Source organism: Syngnathus floridae, chromosome 8 (genome assembly GCF_059516105.1).
Source record: "Syngnathus floridae isolate MCC-2025c chromosome 8, RoL_Sflo_1.0, whole genome shotgun sequence".
Lineage (NCBI taxonomy): Eukaryota > Metazoa > Chordata > Actinopteri > Syngnathiformes > Syngnathidae > Syngnathus > Syngnathus floridae.
This window is the reverse complement of record NC_142420.1, coordinates 15,929,487-15,955,000: the sequence shown is the minus strand read 5'-3', so window position 1 is coordinate 15,955,000 and position 25,514 is coordinate 15,929,487. Positions and strand designations below refer to the sequence as shown.

General features: G+C 44.2%; 1 protein-coding gene across 2 annotated transcripts in view; it reads right to left on the bottom strand.

The window, feature by feature from the left end:
• Nucleotides 1-25,514, bottom strand: part of rrp1 (ribosomal RNA processing 1) — a 65,005-nt gene that overhangs the window by 31,448 nt on the left and 8,043 nt on the right. For both annotated transcript variants that reach the window (XM_088383298.1, XM_088383299.1), the window contains 2 exons: nt 9,468-9,532; nt 3,837-3,949 (listed from right to left, as the gene is read on the bottom strand). In XM_088383298.1, coding sequence (XP_088239424.1) covers nt 3,837-3,949; nt 9,468-9,532 — 178 coding nt within the window. The remainder of the gene's footprint in view (nt 1-3,836; nt 3,950-9,467; nt 9,533-25,514) is intronic.

The following is a 25,514-nucleotide window of genomic DNA, read 5'->3' as shown; positions in this document are numbered from 1 at the left end:
TTACCAATCCCTTTCTGAGCAGTGCTCATGTATTGATCCATGTGCCTGCTGAACTTATCTGATATTATGCCCGACATCAGCTTCCATGTTGTGGAGAGGCAGGTGATTGGCCGGTAGTTGGATGGGACTGTACCCTTTGATGGATCCTTCTGGATCAGGATCGTACGCCCTTGGGTTAGCCATTCAGGGTGAGTCCCATCCCTTAGCAGCTGGTTCATTTGTGCTGCCAGGCGCTCATGGAGAGTTGTAAGTTTCTTGAGCCAGTAGTTGTGGATCATGTCAGGGCCTGGTGCTGTCCAGTTTTTCATTCCTGAGACTCTTCTCTGGATGTCTGCCACTGTGATGGTTACTGGGTTCTGTTCAGGGAGCTTGCTGTGGTCCTTTCTCAGAGCCACCAGCCACTGTGCATCCTTCTTATGTGATGCCTCCCGCTCCCATATATCCTTCCAGTACTGTTCAGTTTCCAGCCTTGGTGGGTCTGCTCTGCTATTATTCCCCTGCCACTGAGCGTACACTTTCGCTGGTTGTGTTGTGAACAAGCTGTTTATTCGTCTGGCTTCATTCTCTCTTGTGTACCTCTTTAGGCGGCTGGCCAAGGCTTGGAGTCTTTGTTTGGCAGTTTCGAATGCTTCAGGTATGGGCATCTGGCTGTATTTCTTGGGAACTTGCTTTTTCATTGCACCTTTCTGGGCCTCTGTCATTTGGCTCACTTCTCTCCGTGCTATCTTGATTTTGGCCTCCAGCCTTCTCTTCCATGGTGGGCACTGTTGTGGTCGCATATGGTCATTCTTCTTGTAGCCAAGCATTTCTAGGATCACTGCTGCTGAGGTGTATATCAGCTCATTGGTTTCAGTGATGGTAGCCGTAGGAATTGTTGTCAACGCTGCATTCACATCTTCTAGGAGACTTTCTGAGGGTACTTCACTTAGCCTCTGCAGTGTGTATCTAGGTTCCCGAGCATTCATTCTCACCGTAATCTTGTTCTTCAGGTCAGTTGCTGCCTCGTTCAGCTTGATTGTGCTTATTGGGGTTTCGTCCCCAACCTCTGGACTTTTACATGGATTTAACTCGTCTCTGACCTGGTGCTCTGGTTGGCCTTCGCTATGGCATTTGTGTTGTATCTCATCAATCTCGAGGTGTGATAGCAGGTGCCGTTTATGGATATTGGAACATTGAGCTACTAGTTGCTTGGCCGATAGTGTTGACTGTGGGTATTGAAGTTGCCATTGTTCCCACATTCTCCGCATGTAACCCCTCTCGCTCGGGTTTCTGGAGTAGTAGCATTCCAACAGATCCTTATTCTCGCATCTCGCCCATTTGTGTCTTGTTCCAGTAGCCCATTTTTCATCAGGGTGATCTGGTTCCCCAGCACCTGACGCAGACCTTGTTTGTCCGGGCGACGTTTGAGCCGGCATGTCTTCTTGTACTCTCATTATCTCTGAGGTAGGCGGTATCGTTAAGGGTCTTGCCTAAGGACCCACACTGACTGTTGGTAAGGTAATCGCTCATTGCTCATATTGTGCCCCTGCCGGGAATCGAACCCGGGTCTTCCGTTTGTAAGTCATGTCACTTACTGATTGAGCTAGTCAGCCGTACACACATACACATACACACACACACACACACACACACACACACACACACACACACACACACACACACACACACACACACACACACACACACACACACACACACACACACACACACACACACACACACACACACACACACACACACACACACACACACACACACACGCCGTCGCGACGGTCGAGAGAATGCTCACGAGTCGCCGAGACTAACGTTGCTCGCTCCCCGAAATACATAAAAAAAATATATTTTTCTCAACGGATATACACGATTCACAAAAATGATACTTTCGATGGAAAAAAAACACAGAAATCCGCAGATCTGTGGAAAATTTTCATCCCTGGATTAATATTGCGTTCGTAGAATATGATTCAAGTAGCAGAATCAAACCATTTTCGTCAATTTTAGGAGAAACAGAATCAACCCATTAGATGAAACCCCAATACCATCTCTTCCGCCCCCACCCTCACCTCGATCCCCGTGGCGGATGGTTACCAGTTGTTAAAAGCATGTACAAACTGGATTCGGTTGAAGTTGGGAAATTGTGTAAAATGTAAAAAACAAAATTCAATACACTACAAAGACAACATATTTAATGTTCAAACTGAGAAACTTAATTGTTTTTTGCCAAATAATAACTTAGAATTTCATGGCTAAAATACTTCTTGTAAAAGTTGGGAAAGGTGGCAAAAAATACTGAGAAAGCTGAGAAAAGCTCATCAAACACCTATTTGGAACATCCCATGTGATTAGGCTAATTGGGAACAGGTGGGTACCATGATTGGGTATAAAAGGAGCCTCCCCAAACATGCTCAGTCATTCACAAGCAAGGATGGGGCGAGGTTCACCACTGTGTCCACAACTGCGTGAGAAAATTGTTGAACAGTTTAAGAACAACATTTCTCAAAGCAAAATTGCAAGGAATTTAGGGATTTCAACATCTACGGTCCATAATATCAAAAGGTTCAGAGAATCTGGTGAAATCACTGCACGTAAGCGCCATGGCCGGAAACCAAGACTGAATGACAGTGACCTTCGATCCCTCAGACGACACTGCCTTAAAAAACGATAAAGGATATCACCAAATAGGGTTAGGAAAACTTCAGAAAACCACTGTCAGTAAATACAGTTCGTCACTACATCAGTAAGTGCGGGTTAAAACTCTACCATGCAAAGCAAAAGCCATTTATGAACAACATCCAGAAACGCCGCCGGGTTCTCTGGGCCCGAGCCCCAGTCAAATGGACTGATGCACAATGGAAAAGTGTTTTGTGGTCTGATGAGTCCACTTTTCAAATTGTTTTAGGAAACACTGGACGTCGTGTCCTCCGGACCAAAGAGGAAGCAAACCATCCGGACTGTTATCAACGTAAGGTTCAAAAGCCAGCATCTGTGATGGTATGGGGGTGCATTAGTTCCCATGGTATGGGTTACTTACATTTCAGTGAAGGCAACATAAATGCTGAAAAGTACATACAGATTTTGGAGCAACATATGCTGTCATCCAAGCGATGTCTTTTTCATGGACGCCGCTGCTCATTTCAGCAAGATAATGCCAAGCCACATTCTGCACGCGTTACAACAGCGTGGCTTTGAAGTAAAAGAGTCCAGGTTCTGCCCTGGCCCACTTGCAGTCCAGACCTGTCTCCCATTGAAAATGTGTGGCGCATTATGAAGCATAAAATATGACATGGAAGACCCCTGGGACTGTTGAACAACTGAAGCGGTTCATCAAGTAAGAATGGGAAAGGATGCCACATGAGAAGCTCAGAGAATTAGTCTCCTCTCTTCCAAAACGTTTGAGTATTAAAAGGAAAGGTGATGTAACGAAGTGGTAAACATGCCCATGCTCTACTGCACATGTTGAAGCCATGAAATTCTAAATTAATTATTATTTGCAAAATAAAATAAAGTTTATGAGTTGGAGCATTAAATATGTTGTCTTTGTAGTGTATTCAATTGAATATAGGTTGAAAAGGATTTTCAAATCATTGTATTTTGTTTTTATTTACATTTTACAGTTTGGTTGAGGTTGGGAAATTGCGTAAAATGTAAATAAAAACAATTTACGTACATTTTACACAATTTCCCAACTTCAACCGAATCCAGTTTGTACTTGTATGTCTGTGCCACAAAAAAAGTTGGGGACCACAGCTGTGTAGGAACGCGTGATGTTTCCTGTGAAAATGTAGTACCAATAATCTGTTTAACTCGGTTCTTCTCATCCCCTTGAGCTGACTGACCTGCATCAGAGGACTCTGCTTTCAGCTCCTTCAGCAGATCTTCAATGGCATAGGGAGCCTGGTCAATAATGGTGCTGAAAATGCTGTTGCAGATGGCTCGGAAAAGTGTCCAACTGGACAGTCAAGGAATGATAAATTAGTGGATGTCAAAAATTACAATGCAAGTGGGAATCTTAACATCAAGGCCGAAATATGCAGCAACTGTGCAAACACTATATTCATGAATGAACAGTAAACAGTAAACAAGTTAGAGATTTCCATTACAATAGCAACGTCACCAACGTGGTGGCACCATAGCTAGTTGTGAACGAGATAAAGAAATAGTCACAGATACACCATTTAGCTGGGCTTCGCTGACTGCATAAAGTCCACCCCCCCTCCCTGCGACAATATTAATCTCTCCAACGCAAGAGCACTGATGCTTAAAATAGCAAATAAAAAGTTTTGTTTTAAGCTTTTCAAAGTACCGACAGATTGTGTGAAGCAGAAATGCAAGTAATACACAAGCTCTATGAATTTTTAATTGCTGTATTGACTCCGCTTTATATTTTGTGTAGCTATACAGTAATCCCTCGCTACTTTGCGCTTCACCTGTTGCGGCCTTGGTGCATCGCAGGTTTTTATGAAATCAAATGTGGATATATTCGGTGCATCGCGGCTTTTTGCGGCATAACTTGGAGCCCGGGGGATTGTCTACCCATATGACTTTACAGCACACTATTGGCCAGTAGAGGAGACTATACCAATGGGAACATGATCTGTTGATCTGCATCTTTGCTGCTGATTCTAAACACGCTTTATCTCCGCCTCCCGCAGTCACGCTACATTAACATCTCCGATTTGCATTTCTTTTTGTCACGAACGAAACAGGACAACCAAATGCAACACGGGCTCACACAAAGTTTAAAGGAGACAAGGAGGGCTGGAATGACAGCAGAGCAGGACAACAAGGCAAGCTGACGAGCCAGTCAGCGAGCTTGCGTCATAGAAGCAGACGGGCATAGCAACCTTTATAAAGCTGCTTAAAACGTTTTTAAAGATACAATACAGTGTTTGAAAGTACAATAAATTATAAAAGACTTGTGCGGATGCCCTTGCGCTGGGCCGCTGGGGCGTGTTAGCTGGCCAGCACACTAGAGCAAAGAGGCGTCGTGATGCGTTTACGCTTCATAAAACGTTCAAAGTCTTGTGTGGATATTGTAACAATATATTTCCCTTATTTATTTGAATAAATAAGAATGTTTCTGAACGTCAGCTTGACTTTAAAAATCTTTACAAAAGCGTTTAAAAAATACAAAACACCATTACAATTACAATAAAGTGAGTCGTCATCTTAACGTGGTGGAGGGGTTTGCGTGCCCCCCTGATCCTCGGACCCATGTTGTCTGGGGCTTTATGCCCCTGGTAGGGTCACCCATGGAAAAAAGGTCCTAGGTGAGGGGCCAGACAAAGCACGGCTCAAAAAGCCCCTTATAACGAAAAACACAAATGGACTTCGTTTACCCTCGCCCGGAGGCGGGTCACCGGGGCCCCCCCTGGAGGCAGGCCTGGAGGTGGGGCTTGAAGGCGAGCGCCTGGTGGCCAGGCCTTCGCCCATGGGGCCCGGCTGGGCATAGCCTGAAAAGAAAATGTGGGTACCCCTTCCCATGGGCTCACCACCTGGAGGAGGGGCCAAAGGGGTCGGGTGCAAAGTGAGCTGGGCGGCGGCCAAAGGCGGGGACCTAGGCGGTCCGATCCCCGGCTGCAGATGCTGGCTCTTGGGACATGGAATGTCACCTCTCTGGCTGGAAAGGAGCCCGAGCTGGTGTGTGAGGCAGAAAAGTTCCGAATAGACATAGTCGGACTTGCCTCCACACATAGTTTGGGCTCTGGTACAAGCCCTCTCGAGAGGGGCTGGACTCTCTTCCACTCTGGAGTTGCCCACGGTGAGAGGTGTCGAGCAGGTGTGGGCATACTTAGCCTCCCTCCGCCTTCGGGTAGGGGGACGGGTCCTGACTGTGTCTATGCACCAAATAGCAGCTCAGAGTACCCACTCTTCTTGGAGTCCCTGGAGTGGGTGACTTCAATGCTCACGTGGGCAATGACCGTGAGACCTGGAAGGGTGTGATTGGGAGGAACGCCCCCCCCCCCGATCTGAACCCGAGCGGTGTTCTATTGTTGGACTTTTGTGCTCGGCACGGATTTTCTATAATGAACACCATGTTCAAACATAAGGGTGTCCATGTGTGCACTTGGCACCAGGACACCCTAGGCCGCAGTTTGATGATCGACTTTGTAGTCGTGTCATCGGATTTGCGGCCGCATGTTCTGGACACTCGGGTGAAGAGGGGGACGGAGCTGTCAACTGATCACAACCTGGTGGTGGATTGGCTCCGGTGGTGGGGGAAGATGCCGGTCCAACCTGGCCAACCCAAACGCTCTGTGAAGGTCTGCTGGGAACATCTGGCAGAATCCCCTGTCAGGAAGAGCTTCAACTCCCACCTCCGGCAGAGCTTTTCCCATGTCCCGGGGGTCCGAGTGGACCATGTTCCACGCCTCCATTGTTGAGGCAGCTGTGGCCGTAAGGTCGTTGGTGCCTGTCGTGACGGCAATCCCCGAACCCGCTGGTGGACACCGGCGGTAAGGGATGCCCTCAAGCTGAAGAAGGAGTCCTATCGGGCCGTTTTGACCTGCGGGACTCCGGAGGCAGCTGACAGGTACCAGATGGCCAAGCGGAACGCGGCTTCGGCGGTTGCTGAGGCAAAAACCCGGGCGTGGGAGGAGTTTGGAGAGGCCATGGAAAATGACTTCCGGATGGCTTCGAGGAAATTTTGGTCGACCATCCGGCGTCTCAGGAGGGGTAAGCAGTGCACCATCAACACTGTTCACAGTGGAGATGGTGTGCTGCTGACCTCGACTCGGGACGTCGTGAGTCGGTGGGGAGAATACTTCGAAGCCCTCCTTAATTCCACCTACACGCCTTTCATTGTGGAAGCAGGGCCTGGAGACTCTGCGGTGGGGCTGTCATGGCTTACATGCCTCTACAACCGGGGACGGTGCCTCTGGATTGGCAGACTGGGGTGGTGGTTCCCCCCTCTTTAAGAAGGGGGACTGGAGGTGTGTTCCAATTACAGGGAAATCACACTCCTCAGCCTCCCTGGTAAGGTCTATTCAGGGCTGCTGGAGAGGAGGGTCCGTCGGGAGGTCGAACCTCGGATTCAGGAGGAGCAGTGTGGCTTTCGTCCTGGCCGTGGAACAGTGGACCAGCTCTACACCCTCGGCAGGATCCTCAAGGGTGCATGGGAGTTCGCCCAACCAGTCCACATGTGTTTTGTGGACTTGGAGAAGGCGTTCGACCGTGTCCCTCGGGAGGTTCTGTGGAGGGTGCTTCGGGAGTACAGGGTGACGAGGCAACTGATAAGGGTGGTTCAGTCCCTGTATCACCGATGCCAGAGTTTGGTCCGCATTTCCAGCTTAGTCGGATTCATTCCCAGTGAGGGTTGGAGGCTGCCCTTCGTCACTGATTCTGTTCATAATTTGTATGGACAGAATTTCTAGGCACAGCCGAGGCATTGAGGGAGTCTGGTTTGGGGACCTCAGCGTCGCGTCTCTGCTTTTTGCAGACGACGTGCTGCTGTTGGCTTCTTCAGGCCGTGATCTCCAGCTCTCACTGGAGCGGTTCGCAGCCGAGTGTGAAGCGGTCGGGATGAGGGTCTACACCTCCAAATCCGAGTCCATGGTCCTCAGTCGGAAAAGGGTGGAATGCCCTCTCCGGATCGGGGATGAGATCCTGCCCCAAGTGGAGAAGTTCAAGTATCTTGGGGTCTTGTTCATGAGTGAGGGCAGGATGGAGCGCTAGATCAACACGCGGATCGGTGCAGCGTTGGCAGTAATGCGGACTCTGTACCGGTCCGTTGTGGCAAAGAGAGAGCTGAGCCAAAAGTCAAAGCTCTCAATTTACCAGTCGATCTATGCTCCTACCCTCACCTATGGTCACGAGCTATGGGTCGTGACCGAAAGAACGAGATCCCGGATACAAGCGGCCGAAATGAGTTTTCTCCGCAGGATGTCCAGGCTCTCTCTTAGAGATAAGGAGAGAAGCTCGGTCATCCGGGAGAGACTCTGAGTAGAGCCGCTGCTCCTCCACGTTGAGAGGAGCCAGATATGGTGGCTCGGGCATCTCATCAGGATGCCTCCTGGACGCCTCCCTGGGGAGGTGTTCCAGGCATGCCCCAACGGTAGGAGACCCCAGGGATGACCCAGGACGTGCTGGAGAGACTATGTCTCTCAGCTGGCCTGGGAACGCCTTGGGATCCCCCGGGATGAGCTGGATGAAGTGGCTGGGGAGAGGGAAGTCTGGGAGTCCCTCCTAAATCTGCTGCCCCCGCGACCCAACCCCAGATAAGCGGAAGAAGATGGATGGATGTATGGATGGATGGATGGATGGATGATACAATACAAGATTCATAAATATATTTTCTCTGCATCGCGGATTTTCACCTACCGCGACTGGCCGTGGAACTCATTATCCGCGAAAACACGAGGAATTACTGTATTTGTATTACATTTTTGAATAATGCACCTGGCCTAGTTAGTTTTCTGATGTGCTTGACTTTTTTTCTTTTGAATTTCATTCATGAAGCACACGTCAACAAAAATGAGGATTTCAAATCTTCTCTTCTTGGTATATTCAACTCCCTAGTCATGCACTCCAGTTTTGTAATCAAATTCAAGAAAATTCAAGAATTCAAAAAAATCAAATTCTTTATCTAGGAGTTATCTGATACGAGAATAAATTGTCATTAATGTAATTAATTACAATCATTTAATTGGATTTTTTAGTCCCCTGACAGCACTATTTTTTTGTTTGATCAGTGAAAAAAAATATTTGACCATCACTCCAAAATGCTTTGTTATGGTGAGTAAGATTATTTTACTTGACTTCTGACTTGCTTGAATAAAGTAATGACTTGACCTGCTTTTTGGTGACATGATTTGACCTGCTTGCTTTATTTTTCCTACAGTACCTTAATTGGGGCTTGCTTGGAACGTAAAGGCTACGACTTGAGACTGGCTTGTGACTTGCATGTACGTATGTGACTTCCTCCACTTCTGGTGGGTACACAGATTTACTGTAACCTTTGCCTTCCAATGTGAGAGCATTTACCAAAAACCGTGACCACACAACCAAGAATCAAACCCGCATTTACTGAATCGTTCGGGTTTGCTTGGAACGTAAAGGCTACGACTTGAGACTGGCTCGTGACTTGCATGTACGTGACTTGCTCCACCTCTGGTGGGTACACAGATTTACTGTAACATTTGCCTACCAACGTGAGAGCATTTACCAAAAACTGTGACCACACAACCAAGAATCAAACCCTCATTTATTGAATCGTTCCACCCCTAATATGTATTTGTGTAGATGTATACAATTTAGGGTCTTACGGGGTCTTACTGTATGGGAACCAAGTGAATATTTGCAACAACAAAAAATTAAAAGGCCAAAAGGTACTGAAATTTGATTTTTTTTTCCAATAAAGTCAGCAATCATGAAAATGGTGAAGAATTTTCATATCTTCTAATTTAACAAATGTAGTGCAGCAACATTCCGACTGATTAAGGAAATGCAGGTTCAAGTGTTTGACTTACTCTTTGGTTTTGGTTGCTGTTATGCAGAATGGCTCTATGAATCTCAGGTTCTGCTCAGCAGAGAGCTGTAGAAAAAAGGTGAAAAGACCCATGACAAGTTTAACAGTTATAGTCCCTCAAAATTTGTTGCAGAATCCTCGAAAACAGATGTGTCACTCAAATAAAAGGTCGATTATAGTATTACCATTATATTAGCATCAACAGTGTTTTGGAGTTCAAGAATGAATTTTATATCTAATTCTGAATCTATGTCAGGGACGGTAAAGAAAAAAAACAATTCTGTAAATAGGCCAGAATTAGCCAGAAGGCTATTTTCCATTAGCCATCCCTAGACAGATGGTGTTAATATATTTACAGACAGTACTGTCAGGCTAAAAATGATATGTTTACATTAAAAAAAATACATCACTAAAAGGTACTAATAAGCTCAAATAAAATGTAGAGACATGACAGACGGTTAAACAAACAAATGTGGATATTTGACCTTGTTTCTCAGGTGAGTAATGTGTTTTTGTGTGATCGGACAACGATGTGAGTTACATTTGGTTCCTTATCTATTTTTTTATTTTTTATTTGTTTGAGTGGTTTCATAGTTGTAACATTTGCTTGAGACCAAATGAGTAAACAGTAGGTGATATTAAAAAAAAAAGAGTGCATGTATATTTTTGCTGCCTGTGTGGCCATCTGATGCTGAATGTCATCGCAATATTGGTGTATTTGCTGGACTTAGTGGCAAATATAGTTTAAGATGGATTTACGTAACTACAGACAGGAATGGTCAAGCAGGCTGTGATATGAAACAGAGTTATTGGGTTACTGAAAACCAGTGATAATATCATGAATATCATCACACATTTGGATCCACACATCGGCACGGACAGATGGACAATCATTTGTATAAAGTTAAAATAATAGAGGTCCTGAAATTGAGCCTTGAGTGGTAGTGCTGCGCAATTAATCGAATTTTAATCATGATTAAAATTTTTGGCTCCAGACAATCTCAAAATATATATGATTGAGGAAAAACGATTTGGGGTTTCTGTTCTGACGTGCATGCGCAACTCAACCGGAGTTGCGCATGCAACTATTTATATTTAACAAGCAGTGTTGTACTTGAATGTGCTCAACGAACATCTGTTCATGAACTTGTTCATATTTTAGACAAATGTGAACTGAATAGGGCTGGGTGAAATAAATGTAATCGATTTTGAATCGATCCCATTAAAATTTGACATAATTGATTCATAGTCTAGTCAAGTTTATTTACTTATATAGCCCTAAATCACAAGCACAGGGATGAGAATGGCAACTACGCCACCATGTCAACTTGGTTCCGAGGAGCAAGTTAACATGGGCGGTATACACTAGGCATCAGATCAACTCGTACCCTCGCCGGGTAATTTGGTTTTGGCTATATTCAAGATAATTTGCCTCGGTTACAGTGACTATACAATAGCATAGCGGTTAAGCCGATGGCCAGTGAGCCATTCTTTATTACTTTGCGTCATGGGTTCAAGTCCCGCTTATGACAGTTCCATTTTTAATTTTATTTTTGTGTTTGCTATTTCTTGCAGCCAGTCGGTAAACTAGACGTTTCAACATTTTTATTTAGAATTTGAATAGTTTTGCAGCCAGGCAAGTTCCATATCGCTTGTGACGAATCTGCAGTCACGAAACACAACGCTTTACTCTAACGAGCGCAACTGGAGACTGGGAGCAAGATAACATGGGAGCAAGTTAACCTCTAACACTGCTCGTTTCTGAGAAACAAGCTCAGTGCTCCCACTAATTTTGGCCTGCTAGCAGCCTCCGCCAACGCATCCCGGCTCGCCTGGCCAATGACGCTGTCAAGACGGACAAGTTTGAGTGCTTCCTGCGGCCCGACACGCTAAGTATGCGCACGTGCAACATCAACGCCATGAGCTTCTCATTTGAAGAGCTGGGCTTCCCTACCCCCCGCCCCCCCCATATAAACATTTTCTCAACGCATTTACACGGTTCACGAAAATGATACTTTCGACGGGAAAAAAACCACGGAAATCCGCAGATCCACGGAAAATTCTCATCCCTGCAAACAAGTCTCAAAGGGCTTCACATGTATAAAAATTGGCAATTATTCTCAAACATCCCCGGATATTAAACTCCCAGGAGGGCAAGGAAAAACAAAAAAAAGCCCTACTGGGGGTAAAATGAGAAACCTTAGGGCACATAGAACACATAATATAAAACAATTCAAAGAAAAAGCGGATGTCCAATTCAAAGTGAAGAGCTGAAGGAGGTCCCCTCAATTGTCTTAGAAGTGTCTTCGAGGGTGGTAATCCGCCGCAGTTCCTTCATCCTGATTGGCCAATGAGAAATCCAGACAGCCGTTCAGTTTGTCACCTAACCCCCCTGGCTGGGGTGGGCGAAAACAAACTCCAGCCGCATCAGCCACCACCGGTTAATTAAAGGCCATGGCATAAAAATGTGTCTCTTAATTTCAGTTCAGTGTCAGTTCTGATCTCTATCGGTAGGGCATTCCAAAGTTCTGGAATAGTAAATGCTCTAGACCTGGGGTCAGCAACCCAAAATGTTCAAAGAGCCATATTGGCCCAGTAAAAAAAAAAACCATACCTGTCTGGAGCCGCAAAAATCTAAAAGCCTTTTATAAGGCAAGCTAGACTGTCAATATTTAAGCTGTATGCCTACTATTAAAATTATAAAAAAATAAAAAAATAAAAGTGGTATCAATTCAATCATTTTTTCTTGCTGCCCATTAGAGTTAACGTACCTGCATAGTACAGCTGTCTGTTCGATAACGGTCACGTTACACGACTCATCACAGGCAATTGAGAAAGCTGGAGCTGAATTGATGTCTTTGATTTGCTGATCAATGATATTGTTTGCCATTTTAATTACCGTAATTTCCGGACTACAAGCCGCGACTTTTTTCCAAAATTTTGGACCCTGCGGTTTATAGTCAGGTGCGGCTTATATAAGATTTTTTTTGTGATTTTTGTGATGACTTGATCACTTTTACTCTTAACACTTTTATATACAGTAAAAGCTACAAAACAAACTGACAAATAATTTATTCAAATCAGACGAGTAAAAACTGGTCAAATATTTAAAAAAAAGATATTAAAATTGAAGACAATTTGCAATTCTAGTAATGACACATGAATTTGATGCACAATTTGTCTTCGCGGGCCACATGTAATGATGTGGCGGGCCGTATCTGGCACCCGGGCCTTGAGTTTGACACCTGTGCTCCATACCCTTTCTCTTACCCTGCCATGTGACTCAGATTACACAAAGCAGTGGCACTGTTTGGACCACCTGCATTGTATTAAAACCCAATCAATCAGCATTTAAATTCAATTCTTCTGACATTTTGCCCACCAAAAAAAAGTTGTAATGAATGTGAACTTTTAATGCATTTTATTCAGGTTACCATAATTGCCGGATTATAAACCGCACCGGATTATAAGCCGCACCAGCTAAAATTTAGGGATAGTTCATTTTTTTTCTTACATAAGCCGCACCGGACTATAAGCCGCACGTGCACACGAGTTTTTTACAAAAAAAGACAGTACAGATAAAGCCTTTTTAACGTTTTAATAACATACTTGTCTTTCTAAACATTGCCTGTGACGCAGCAGTAGTACCGCAGCAACGCGGAAGTGTGCACACGAGTTATTAGCAAAGAAAGACTGGACACAGAAAGTTTTTTTAAAGCTTTAATAACATACCTTGACATTTCTTTCCAAACACTGCCTGTGACGCGGCAGTAATACCGCAGCAACACGGAAGTAACACAGCAAAGTCACTGAGACGCGGCGGTAACGCGGCGGTAACACAGTAGCAACACAGCAGCAACACAGCAGCACAGCACGAACAGGGCTGGTTAAAAAAAACCATACCAGTAAAAGTAAAAAAAAGAGCCGTCTTCATCTTCCTCCTGTGCACTGAAACTATCAAAGTCTTCCTCCTTAGTGTCCGATTGGAATAGCGTTTAATATCCTTCGCCTCACACTTTCTCAGTCTCTCTTTCGTCGTCGGTTTTATGCAATTCTTCGAGTGTGAAGAGGTTCTGTTCATGCTAATCTTATTCATGCACGAAGCGCTAAATCATATTAAACTAGCGAGCGACACGTATAGCTTAAAAGCGGCATCATATGCATTTCTTTTATCCCCCATAATGACGGTTTGTGTATAAAAGCTTCCTGTCTTTGTGTGAATGCGGGTGTGTGCGTGATGCGCGAAACGATCACGTCTTCTTCGGCGCATTATCTCTTCTTCGTCTGTCTCGCTCTTGCTTCCTGCTAGAGCGCTCCCTGGAGACCGGAGGCCGTAAAATTCCATAAGTGCGCTCCAGAGTAGACAAGATAATGTCATCAACATCGACTGCCTTTGGCTTAAAAGCGGCATCATATGCATTTCTTTTGTCCCCCATGATGACGGTTTGTGTATAAAGGCTTCCTTTCAGTAATGTCCGTCTTGATCGCGTGATGCGCGAAATGTAAACACAAACTAGCACGTCTTCTTCAGCGCATTATCTCTTCTTCGCCTGTCCCCTGGAGGCCGGAGGCCGTAAAAATCCATAAGTACGCCACGCCGCCGTTTAAGGGTCAAAGTAACCTTCTGAATAAAATGCATTAAAAGTTCACATTCATTACAACTTGTTTTTGGTGAGCAAAATGTCAGAAGAATTGAATTTAAATGCTAATTGATTTGGTTTTAATACAATGCAGATTACTTCACTGGTTTCTTTTATATCAAACAAGTTGTTAATTAAAAAAAGGAAAAACAAGATGAACTTAATACAATTACAATGCAGATTGTCCAAACAGCGCCACTGCTTTGTGCAATCTCTGAGTGATATGGCAGAGTAAGAGAAAGGGTTTAGAGCACAGGTGTCAAACTCAAGGCCCGGGGGTCATATACGGCCCGCCACATCATTCTATGTGGCCCGCGAAGACAAATTGTGCATCAAATTCGTGTGTCATTACTAGAATTGCAAATTGTCTTCACTTTTAATAATAGCTTTTTTTAAAAATATTTGACCAGTTTTTACTCGTCAGTTTTTACTCATCTGATTTGAAAACGAGTTATTCGTCCGTTTGTTTTGTAGCTTTTACTGTATATAATAGTGTTAAGAGTAAAAGTGATCAAGTCATCTCAAAAATCTCGAAAAAAATCTTATATAAGCCGCACCTGACTATAAGCCGCAGGGTCCAAAATTTTGGAAAAACGTCGCAGTTTATATTCCAGAAATTACGGTACTTTGAGCCCTGAGGCTTATAATGGTGGCGCGGCGTACTAATGGATTTTTACGGCCTCCGGCCTCCAGGAGGCGCTCTAGCAGGAAGCAAGAGCGAGACAGGCGATGAAGAGATAATGCGCCGAAGACGTGATAGTTTGTGTCTACAACATTTCGCGCATCACGCAGAACGCGATCAAGACGGAAATTACTGAAAGGAAGCTTTTATACACAAACCGTCATTATGGGGGACAAAATAAATGCCTAAGATGCCGCTTTTAAGCCAAAGGCAGTCGATGCTGATGACATTGTGTTGTGTCTACTCTGGAGTGTATTTATGGATTTTTACGGCCTCCAGGGGGCGCTCTAGCAGGAAGCAAGAGCAAACAGACGAAGACGAGATAATGCGCCGAAGACGACGTGCTAGTTTGTGTTGTGATCGTCTCGCACATCACGCACAAAGAAGAGACAGAACAAGATCAAGACGGACATCACTGAAAGGAAGCTTTTATACACAAACCGTCATTATGGGGGACAAAAGAAATGCATGATGCTGCTTTTAAGCTATTCGTGTCGCTCGCTAGTTTGATGTAATTTAGCGCTTCGTGCATGAATAAGATTAGCATGAACAGACCCTCATCACACTCGAAGAAATGCATAAAAGCGACGACGAAAGTGAGACTGAGAAAGTGTGAGGCGAAGGATATCTAACGCTATTCCAATCGGACACTAAGGAGGAAGACTTTGATGGTTTCAGTGCACAGGAGGAAGATGAAGACGGCTCTTTTTTTACTTTTACTGGTATGTTTTTTTTAACCAGCCCTGTTAGTGCTGTGCTACCGTGTTGCTGCTGTGTTGCTGCTGTGTTACCGCCGCGTCTCAGTGACTTTGCTGTGTTACTTCCGTGTTGCTGCGGTATTACTGCCGCGTCACAGGCAGTGTTTGGAAAGAAATGTTAAGGTATGTTATTAAAGCTTTAAAAAAAACTTTGTGTCCAGTCTTTCTTTGCTAATAACTCGTGTGCACACTTCCGCGTTGCTGCGGTGCTACTGCTGCGTCACAGGCAATGTTTAGAAAGACATGTTCAAGTATGTTAATAAAACGTTAAAAAAGACTTTCTATGTACTGTCTTTCTTTGTAAAAAAACTCGTGGCTGGTGCGGCTTATAGTCCGGAAATTACGGTACCCTTTCCTTCACTGTTTTTGCGGAGACAGGCATGTCTTTAATTTTCTGAATGATCTCTGTTTTGTTTTTAAAGTCCGAAAATAGGCACACTAATATGTTGATGAATTAATCCTTCATGTACTCGCCATCGGTGAATGGTTTTTCACGCTTTATTATCTTCCGGGCTGCAACAAAACTTGCAGCAGTAGTAGAGTTTAGAGATGCAATCCACTTCTTGAAATGTTGTTTTCGGTCCTCAAATTTCTCCACCAGCACTGCAATTGCACCTTTCCTCTCAGTTCCAACTGGGTGATCGGCAGTAAATTTGGCATGCTTTAGCTGAAAATGCCGCTCCAAATTGCTCTTCTTGTTATTTGTCAACTTCTCATTGCAAATCAAACATGCAGGCAATCAAGGCAGATAGTTCAGTCCATTCTTTCTTAAACCCTCTGTTCTCATCAGCAATCTTTCTTTTTTTCCCTTTTGAATCCATGGCCCATCACTCACACACCTGATTATTAAAAACTTGCCTGTGCTGTGACTCAGGCTATGACGCCATTCTGAAATTCTGTATTTTTAATATATCTATAACTTCATACATTTTTACATCATAAAAACCATGTTAAAAAAAACAAAAATCATCTTTTTCCATTTTCACGCATTTTTGCAAAAGCTCCAGGGAGCCGCTAGGGGAGTGCTAAAGATGGAGCCGCGGGTTGCCGACCCCTGCTCTAGACCCTGCAGACTTCTTTTTGGCCCTCGGGGTCAGAAAAAGACTAACATTTTGCAAGTGGAGATTACGGGACGGAACATAAGGAACAACTAGATCGACGAGATACCTAGTGCTAAACCATGCAGCGATTTATAGGTTAATAGAAGAACCTTGAAGTCATATCTTAAATGGACCGGGAGCCAATGTAAGTTGGCTCATATGGGGGTAATGTGATCAAATTTTCTTGTCCGCGTGAGCAGTCTTGCCGCAGTATTTTGTACTAACTGTGGACTTTTAATACTGGATTTAGGAAGACCAGAGAATAATGCGTTAGTCATCAAGGCACGACGTAACAAACTCATGTATAATAGTTTCCGCATCACAAGTCGAAAGAATCGGATGAATCTTAGAAATAATACTGAGGTGAAAAAAACCCCGCAGTTCTTATGTTCTTAATGTGTTTTTGAAAGGAGAACGTTCGGTCAAATATAACCCAGAGATTAGTTACAGTATCACTGTATATATACAGTTATCAACATCTCAGTTTTATCTGGGTTAAGACGTAGGAAATTAAGAGACATCTGTTAGGGTTGATAGATTAGTTTGATCCAATGATTATGTTGGAATGTAACCTGTAATAATTGACCAAACTTGTCCTGTTTTAAAGTAGTAAAACAAAGTGCTAAGATCCTTTGAAGTGATTAACCAGCTGCAGAGGAAGAAATCAAAGTTGTTCTGTTTACACAACATCACTAAACACTCCCTGCTATGATTTGATCTGAGGCCAGGGGTTTCAACCCCATCCTGTCCACTCTCACCCCCACCCTGCTTCTCTCAATAAATATGCTCTTGCAAGACTGCAAAGTCAGGCCTGGTTCGATGATCACTGTATGCACAGTGCCGAACGAGCTCTCCACTTGCAAGTGTTTTTAAAAGGGCATACTGTCTCCCGTGTGGATCTTGCAAATAAGTTAGAGTGAGCACCACTAACACTGTTGACTAGACTTATTGCGAGCCAGCTCCCTCAGATTAGCTTCTATGTCAGGCATACTGTCTCCCGTGTGGTTCTTGCAAAATAAGTTAGAGTGGGCACCACTCTAACATTTTGGTGCCGTGACCCAAATCCCTCACATGGTTGAGAGAGTGACTGGTAGGATAAATTGACTAAAGAGCAGTGCTAGCAAATAACACAGGCAAGAAATTTGTTGAAAGGTCAATTTAAACCTGCATTGAGGATCCTCAAAGAAAGAAAATTGAAAAAAAATTGAAAAAACTAAAACTACTAAAATTAAGATTGGAAAAGAAAACTGCAAATCTCTTGAAGGAGATGAGAAGTACATGGCGAGTAGATTTCTTAATTGTATGTGAGACCTGCCGAAGTGGAAGAAAAAGTATGGAGCAGAAGGGAAGTTGAAATGTGGAAGAAGTGGTAAATTTTTGGAGGAGAATGGCTGGGAAGAAAAGTAACTGAGAAAGGAAAGAAAAGAGAATTGAAATGTGCTGGAGTGTGGGTGAAAGCTTAGCAATAGAGAAGAGAACAAATTGAAGAGAAAACATACAAAGACTAAACGTGATGAGGTCACAAGTGTTTGTCAGATCAGAACACAATAAGGCCCCAGTGCGCAGGTGTAAGGTCGCAGCTCAAGCCGTGGCTCAAGCAAAGGGGCAAGAGGAGCTTCCACTCCGATGCAAATCATGTATCCAAATTTATACCTGAAGTCTCCCCCATATGACAGCAAAACATGTCATTGTCAGATTATTAGATCATTTTCTAGATTATTAGAACTCCTGTACATACAAGACGTATGACAATGCTGATTGTATGCCCAATGACCAGAGATCAAATTGTGTGTCCACACTTAAGTTAAAATTTGCAAATCAAGTGGTAAAGAAATACAACTTGCTTCTAAAAGATAAATAAAGAATTAGAATGTGCTGTCCTCGCGTGCGTGGGCGGGACCAGCTTCATGATCGACTGCAGGAACTGGCCAGCCTGTGACGAATCATTGGTGCCGGGCCCCCACCCCTCGCGCGCGAGAGCTGTGCATGTGTGTGCGTATGTGTTGAAACGATGAAATTGGCTAAACTTTTAGTGCAAAGAAATTTGCTAGCCTTTGGTCTATCCAATTTGCACTGCAAAACAGAAAGAATTTTGAAAAATAAAAAAGATAGAAAAAGAAAGAAATCTGCAGGCAGAAACTGGTTCACACTAGTGCTCATTAGTGTCTCACCTTGAAGACAAATTCGAAAGACAGAGAAATGTTTTCAGGGAATTGGATGAAGCAAAAGTGTGAATTTAAGACATTGCAATGCTTGATTTAATAGGAATAATTGATTGGTTGTGTTTCAAGATTATACAAACTTCTACATGAGTTAGATCCGAGAGATTGAGTTCTTTAAATTTAAAAACAAGGAAAAAAATTCTGATTAATTTGCCAGCAGCTTTTTTGTGTTTAGTTTTTTTTTGTATTGGTGGATTGTTCTATCAGGAACCTTGAGTTGAGAATAATATATGAATGTTGTGTGGAGAGCGTGGATAAATTGGGTGATAGAAAGACTCCTTTTTGGAGACTGTGTGTGATATGCAAATGAGCAAGGATGAATGATTGTCTGAATGAAAGGAAAATACAGGTTGAATGGTTTCAGTTGTTGGAGACTACTATGGAAAATTAGTAGAAAACCTTTGAAGAAAGAGTGATTTTGAGTAAGTTAAATGCTAAGAAAAAAAAGTTGCTTTTGGTTTGATAACTAGAGACAAAAAACTGGAGAACCAGTAACACATGCAGAACATGTGTGAACTGGGAAACTGAGAAACGTTTTGGAAAGAAAGTCAAATTAAATTATGATAGAATCATATGTAGTAAAGAACACATGCTCCCAAAACGTTTGTCAAGGTGTGAGGCGTGGGCGTCGCCAAGCCTCAGAAGAAGGGAGGGAGTAGGACGGATAGTGAAAGACAGTAATAATACAACACTTTACGACATATAGATTCTCTAATACATTTGGCGTCATACCATTGAGTTAAAATTTTTTCAAGCTTTTCAAACCTTTGCTTGAAGCAATCGGAAGATGATTGAAAAGTGACTAAAGAAGCTATGGGGAAGTGGTGTAGCTGTTGGAAGGCCACGCGCTTATGCGCTTCCCTGACTAATCAACATTTGTTTAACTGATAAGAAAAGGAACCATCTACTACAGGACTTACGGTCCATTCCTCCAGTAACCAAGATCAGAGAATCTCCTTTAAAACAGGAGGCAGTAAATGGGATAGCCCCTGTCATAAATGGTCTTCGGTCAGGAGGAATCATTAGGAAGTGTTCAAACTCTTTTCGCAAACACTCCTATTTGCCCAGTTCAAAAGGATAATAAAATTGACTAGTGAATGATACAATGAATTTGCAAAAAGCAGACGAAGAACAGTCCTTGGCAGATAGCATGATCAGAGCACTCAATCTGAAAGATGTGTCAAATGCAAATTTACTGCTGCCTGATCTTTCTTCCCCACAGGTCAACAACCGCTCCAAGCCGGGAGACTGGGACGACATGAAGGTCGTCAAAAAGGACAAACTGGGCCAGCCATGATGGGAGGGGCCATTCCAAGTCTTGCTGACTACCCCCACTGCACAGAACATTGCTGGAAGGCCCAGCTGGATTCACCCCACCCACTGGAAGTTACAGAGAGTGCTGGACCTCATTTTCGGAGTGGTGGGAAAGTCTGACTACAAAGGGGCCTCATCGTTTAGGGTGGGGCATCTCAATGTTGGTGAAGAATTCAACGATCCCCACTCTGACAGGCAATAGGATACACCAGTGTCGCTGCAATCCTAGTAGCAACGGGGCTCCACATGCCAGGTGGATCCTCTGCTGCGTTGTGGTTGAAGCGTGCTATGGTCTATGGCCGGGGTGGGCAATTCCGGTCCTCAAGGGTCGGTGTCCTGCATGTTTTCTATGTCACCCTGTTGCAACACACCTGATTCAAATGGTCAGATAATTAGAAAGTTCTGCAGAAGCTGGATAACAGTCATGATCATTTGAATCAGGTGTGTTGCAGCAGGGAGACCTATAAAACATGCAGGACACCGGCCCACGAGGACCGGAATTGCCCACCCCTGGTCTATGGGCTCATCTGAATAGACCAATTGACAATGTCAACCATGGAAAAAGATGGTCACATGATGAGATTTTTGAGGACTGATCATGGTACCCCAGATGACCATACGAAACCAACACTTGGTATCAGTATGTAAAGTTCACTGTGAGATCCCACACACAGGAGGGATGCTATGTGTGTTCCAAACTCACCCCCTTCCTCCACGCAAGTTCACCTGGAGGCCAGAACAATGACTGAAGTGAAATGCATGACCTCTGTGGGAGAGGTTGGATTTCAACACCGTGCTGTCATAGTCAGTGATGCTACCCCTACCGCCCTGGACTCACAGAAAGGAACCTGTGATCGAACTCTTTTGGATTAATCTCAATGTGACTGTTGAAAGACGATAGATGCCACAAGTGGCCTAAACAAAAAGGCTACCTGGAATGGACTACACGTGTTTCATCCGAGAAAATGAAACCCACGAATGCATTAATGACTGCTCTCCAGGAGGAAACTGGATGGGAGCTTTGGACATCATCGCTGAGTGCCAGGAGAGCCATTTTAAGGCGTAAGGGCTCTCCTACCAACATGGCTGCACCATCGGACGGGACCAACTTCATTCAGAATGGCTTGTGGCTTTGTGGTCACAAGAGTTGTCCGATGCTGCCCGCCAACTGGACACGGGTGTGTGCACCAGTGTGGGGGACCGACCACATCTACAGGATCCAACATCATCAGCTGACGACAGCACACAACCCTTCTGGACGCCGACACAGAGCTGTTGCAGCCTTTAAACCACATTACCCCGTCTGGGGTGCGAATGTCCCTGACAGCCACAAAGTGTGGTCCGTCGGAGACAAAGTCATTCCTTGGATCGGAGTTGGAAAACAATCACTCTTCATCGAGACACTGAACTATCGTTTCCAATCTTTTCTGAATCTCTCTCGATGCAAGTCAATGATGGACAAAACAGAGATTCAGGCTATTGGACTAATGGTCTTGCAAAACAGGATGGTTCTGGACTTGATGACTGCAGTGCAAGGTGGCGTGTGCCACATCATTGGGACTTCCTGTTGCACATACATTCCAGGTGTTAATGACACATCAGCGACGCTGTGAACTCACTCAATGGCAGGGATTGACTGTCCGCAATTTACAAAGAAAAGTAAACTCCAAAAAGTGGACTAAAAGACTAGAAAATAATGTAAAATGTAGGTCGTCTCTCCAGTGACGCTGCGGCTAGGACATTAAATCGATAATTGTAATACACCCATGGTGCACACTGAAGAAATATTTTTCTGCCAGAGGCCCGCAGCAGTCTCGTGCGTGATAACGTAATGCGTGAAGACAATCAAGTGCGAATTCACAAAATGGCGGAGGCAGGTAAAACACCACTCAGCAAGTCGTCCCAGCTGAAGTCTGATGTTTGGATAAATTTCGCATTTAAAACAACAAAGGACAATGAGCACGATAGATCCAAGGTGGTGTGCAAGATATGCGGAGCTCAGTTATTGCAGTAACACTACAAACTTCAGAAGCCACTTGACAAGGTACCACACTAGTACGTTGACGTCCGACAACAAGCCGCCAGGGGCAAAACAAAAGAAATTGAGGGACGTACTAACGTTACCATCCGAGTCTCCACGGGCCATAAAGGTAAAGGCTATTGCAAATTTTAATTTATGCAAAATCCTTTGCGCTGTTGAGATAAGACAGTTTTGTTTCCAGTCAAAGTGTGAACTGTCAAATTTAAAAAAGTAACAGAATTTGCCTTGAGATTAATTTACCTTTTAGATTTGTGTTAATATTATTTTACTGGCCGTGGAACAGTGGACCAGCTCTACACCCTCGGCAGGATCCTCGATGGGGCATTGGAGTTCGCCCAACCAGTCCACATGTGTTTTGTGGACTTGGAGAAGGCGTTCGACCGTGTCCCTCGGGAAGTTCTGTGGAGGGTGCTTCGGGAGTACGGGGTGCCGAGCCAACTGATAAGGTCCCTGTATCACCGCTGCCAGAGTTTGGTCCGCATTTCCGGCAGTAAGTCGGATTCATTCCCATTGAGGGTTGGCTTCTTCAAGCCGTGATCTCCAGCTCTCACTGGAGCCGTTCGCAGCCGAGTGTGAAGCGGTCGGGATGAGGGTCAGCACCTCCAAATCGGAGTCCATGGTCCACGGGTGGAATGCCCTCTCCGGATCGGGGATGAGATCCTGACCCAAGTGGAGGAGTTCAAGTATCTTGGGGTCTTGTTCACGAGTGAGGGCAGGTTGGAGCGCGAGATCGACAGGTGGATTGGTGTAGCGTCGGCAGTAATGCAGACTCTGTACCGGTCTGTCGTGGTGAAGAGAGAGCTGTGCCAAAAGGCAAAGCTCTCAATTTACAGGTCGATCTATGCTCCTACCCTCACCTATGGTCACGAGCTATGGGTCGTGACCGAAAGAACGAGATCCAGGATACAAGCGCCGAAATGAGTTTCCTCTGCAGGGTGTCCGGGCTCTCCCTTCGAGATAAGGTGAGAAGCTTGGTTATCCGGGAGAGAATCGGAGTAGAGCCGCTGCTCCTCCACGTTGAGAGGAGCCAAATGAGGTGGCTCGGGGATCTCATCAGGATGCCTCCTGGACGCCTCCCTGGGGAGGTGTTTCGGGCATGTCCCACCGGTAGGAGACCCCGGGGACGACCCAGGACGCGCTGGAGAGACTATGTCTCTCAGCTGGCCTGGGAACGTCTTGGGATGCCCCGGGATGAGCTGGATGAAGTGGCTGCGGAGAGGGAAGTCTGGGAGTCCCTCCTAAGGCTGCTGCCTCCGCGACCCGACCCCGGATAAGCGGAAGAAGATGGATGGATGGATGGATGGATGTTAATATTTTTCACTTCAACAATGCAATTTGCAGTACATTTTCAATTGCACTACTGAGATTAGACAGTTTTGTTTACAGTCAAAGTGTGAACAGTCAAATTAACAAAAGTAACAAAATTGGTCTTGAGAAATTTTTTACTTTTTTACTTTTGTTGACAATACTTTGCACTGAAACAATGCCTTTATACAATCTGTCGTTAATGTACAGTCACTTGCACATTTCAGACTGAAATCTTTTTTACAGTTAATGTGAACTGTCAAGTTTAATTCAAGTTTTCACCTGAAACCTGACGAGTAAAATTGTCGTGTATTTTTCAACAAAGGTGAGCTATTTTCATTAAGAGCAGATTGAATCGATTCGACCCTAATCTAATTGAATCGAATGGCAATTCATCGATTTAGAACCTTCAGAATGGAAATCAAATCGATTTAGGAAATTGGCCATGATACCCAGCCCTACTGCATAGGTTGAACAGCATAGGATGTTGTTTTTAAATTACTTAATTTGGTTTGCGACCAGTTTTTCAGCAATACAGTCAAACCTCGGTTTTCGAAGGTCCCGGTTCTCAAACAAATCGGAATTCGAACGAAAAATTCGAGATTTTTTTGCAACGGTTGTCAAACAAAACTCGGAGGTCGAACCTCGCGCGATGAGCCGAAAGGACCCGAGAAAACCCGACCACGCAGCCCGGATGCCGACTGACTCCGTTCATTATTGTATTTTCGTTACTTTGAGGATTGTGTTAACCCCTAATCATGCCTCCAAAGAAAGCAAGCGGGAGCAGTACATCCATCCTAAAACTTAAAGACACTCTTAAAGCAATGCGACAGTGAGTGCCCGGCTCGCTGCGGTTGCGCGATTGGACCAAATTAAGCTCCCTGCACACTGAGGTCCACTTAAATTTTGGAAAGTACATCAGTACCGTAATTTCCGGACTATAAGTCGCGTTTTTTTTCATAGTTTGGGTGGGGGGGGCGACTTATACTCAGGAGCGACTTATAGATTGGTACACCAACGTTCATTAATGTAGAAACAGAGACCACCTCCCTTTGATTTTCCGGAGAGCTCCGCGCTGCGATCTGCACGCGTTAGCCGAAACCCAGCTAACTCCATGGCGTGGTGGGGGGTTCGTTCGCTAAGCCACGTTTCAACAAAACACAGCGCGGCGGATCTGCTGAAGTCCGTGTTCCTTGAAGTGAGGAGCAGCAGTTCGTCCATCTTGTTCACCAGAACAAATTTTCACAAATTTTTACTTGATCATTAAGACATCACTTACAAGTATAGTTGACCACTTCCCATGTTATTTTTAGTATAGTTGATCACTTCACATGCTTTTATATCTTTATCTTGAACATATTCAAAACATAAAAAATAGAGAAAACATCAAATAAAGCAATTAACACTTTAAAGCACCATATCCAAGTCCACTGTCTGCTGTATGTACACTTGCTCCATTTTTGCTCCTCTTATATTTATTATTATTTATTATTATTTGTTTATTTATCATTTATTCAACACTCTTATTTATTCATTGTTTGTGCCTTCTTTTTTTTTGTGTTGCTTGTATGCATATGTGTACTATCTCACAGAGGGATAGTGGAAACGTTATTTCAATCTCTTTGTGTGTCTTAGTATATTTAAAAAAAAAAAAAAAAAAAAAAAACGACAATAAAGCAGACTTTGACTTTGATAAAACAACCAAAAAAAATTATATTTTCAGACGAAACTGGATGAGGGCGCTCAAAATTTCACCGTCGGCCGTGACTCATCAACTGGGTGGGCTTAAGAAAAATGGCACCAAAAAAACTCATATTTTGCAGGTTACAAACTTCAAGTTGTAAAATATGCAGCTGAAAACCGTAATCGAGCAACAGAAAGAAAGTTTGGAGAACCGTGATGTACCAATGGATTACTATTTCAAGTGACGTCAGTAGCGCGGCGCGGCGGTTGTTTACATACAAATGTGCCCACATAAGGACTCCC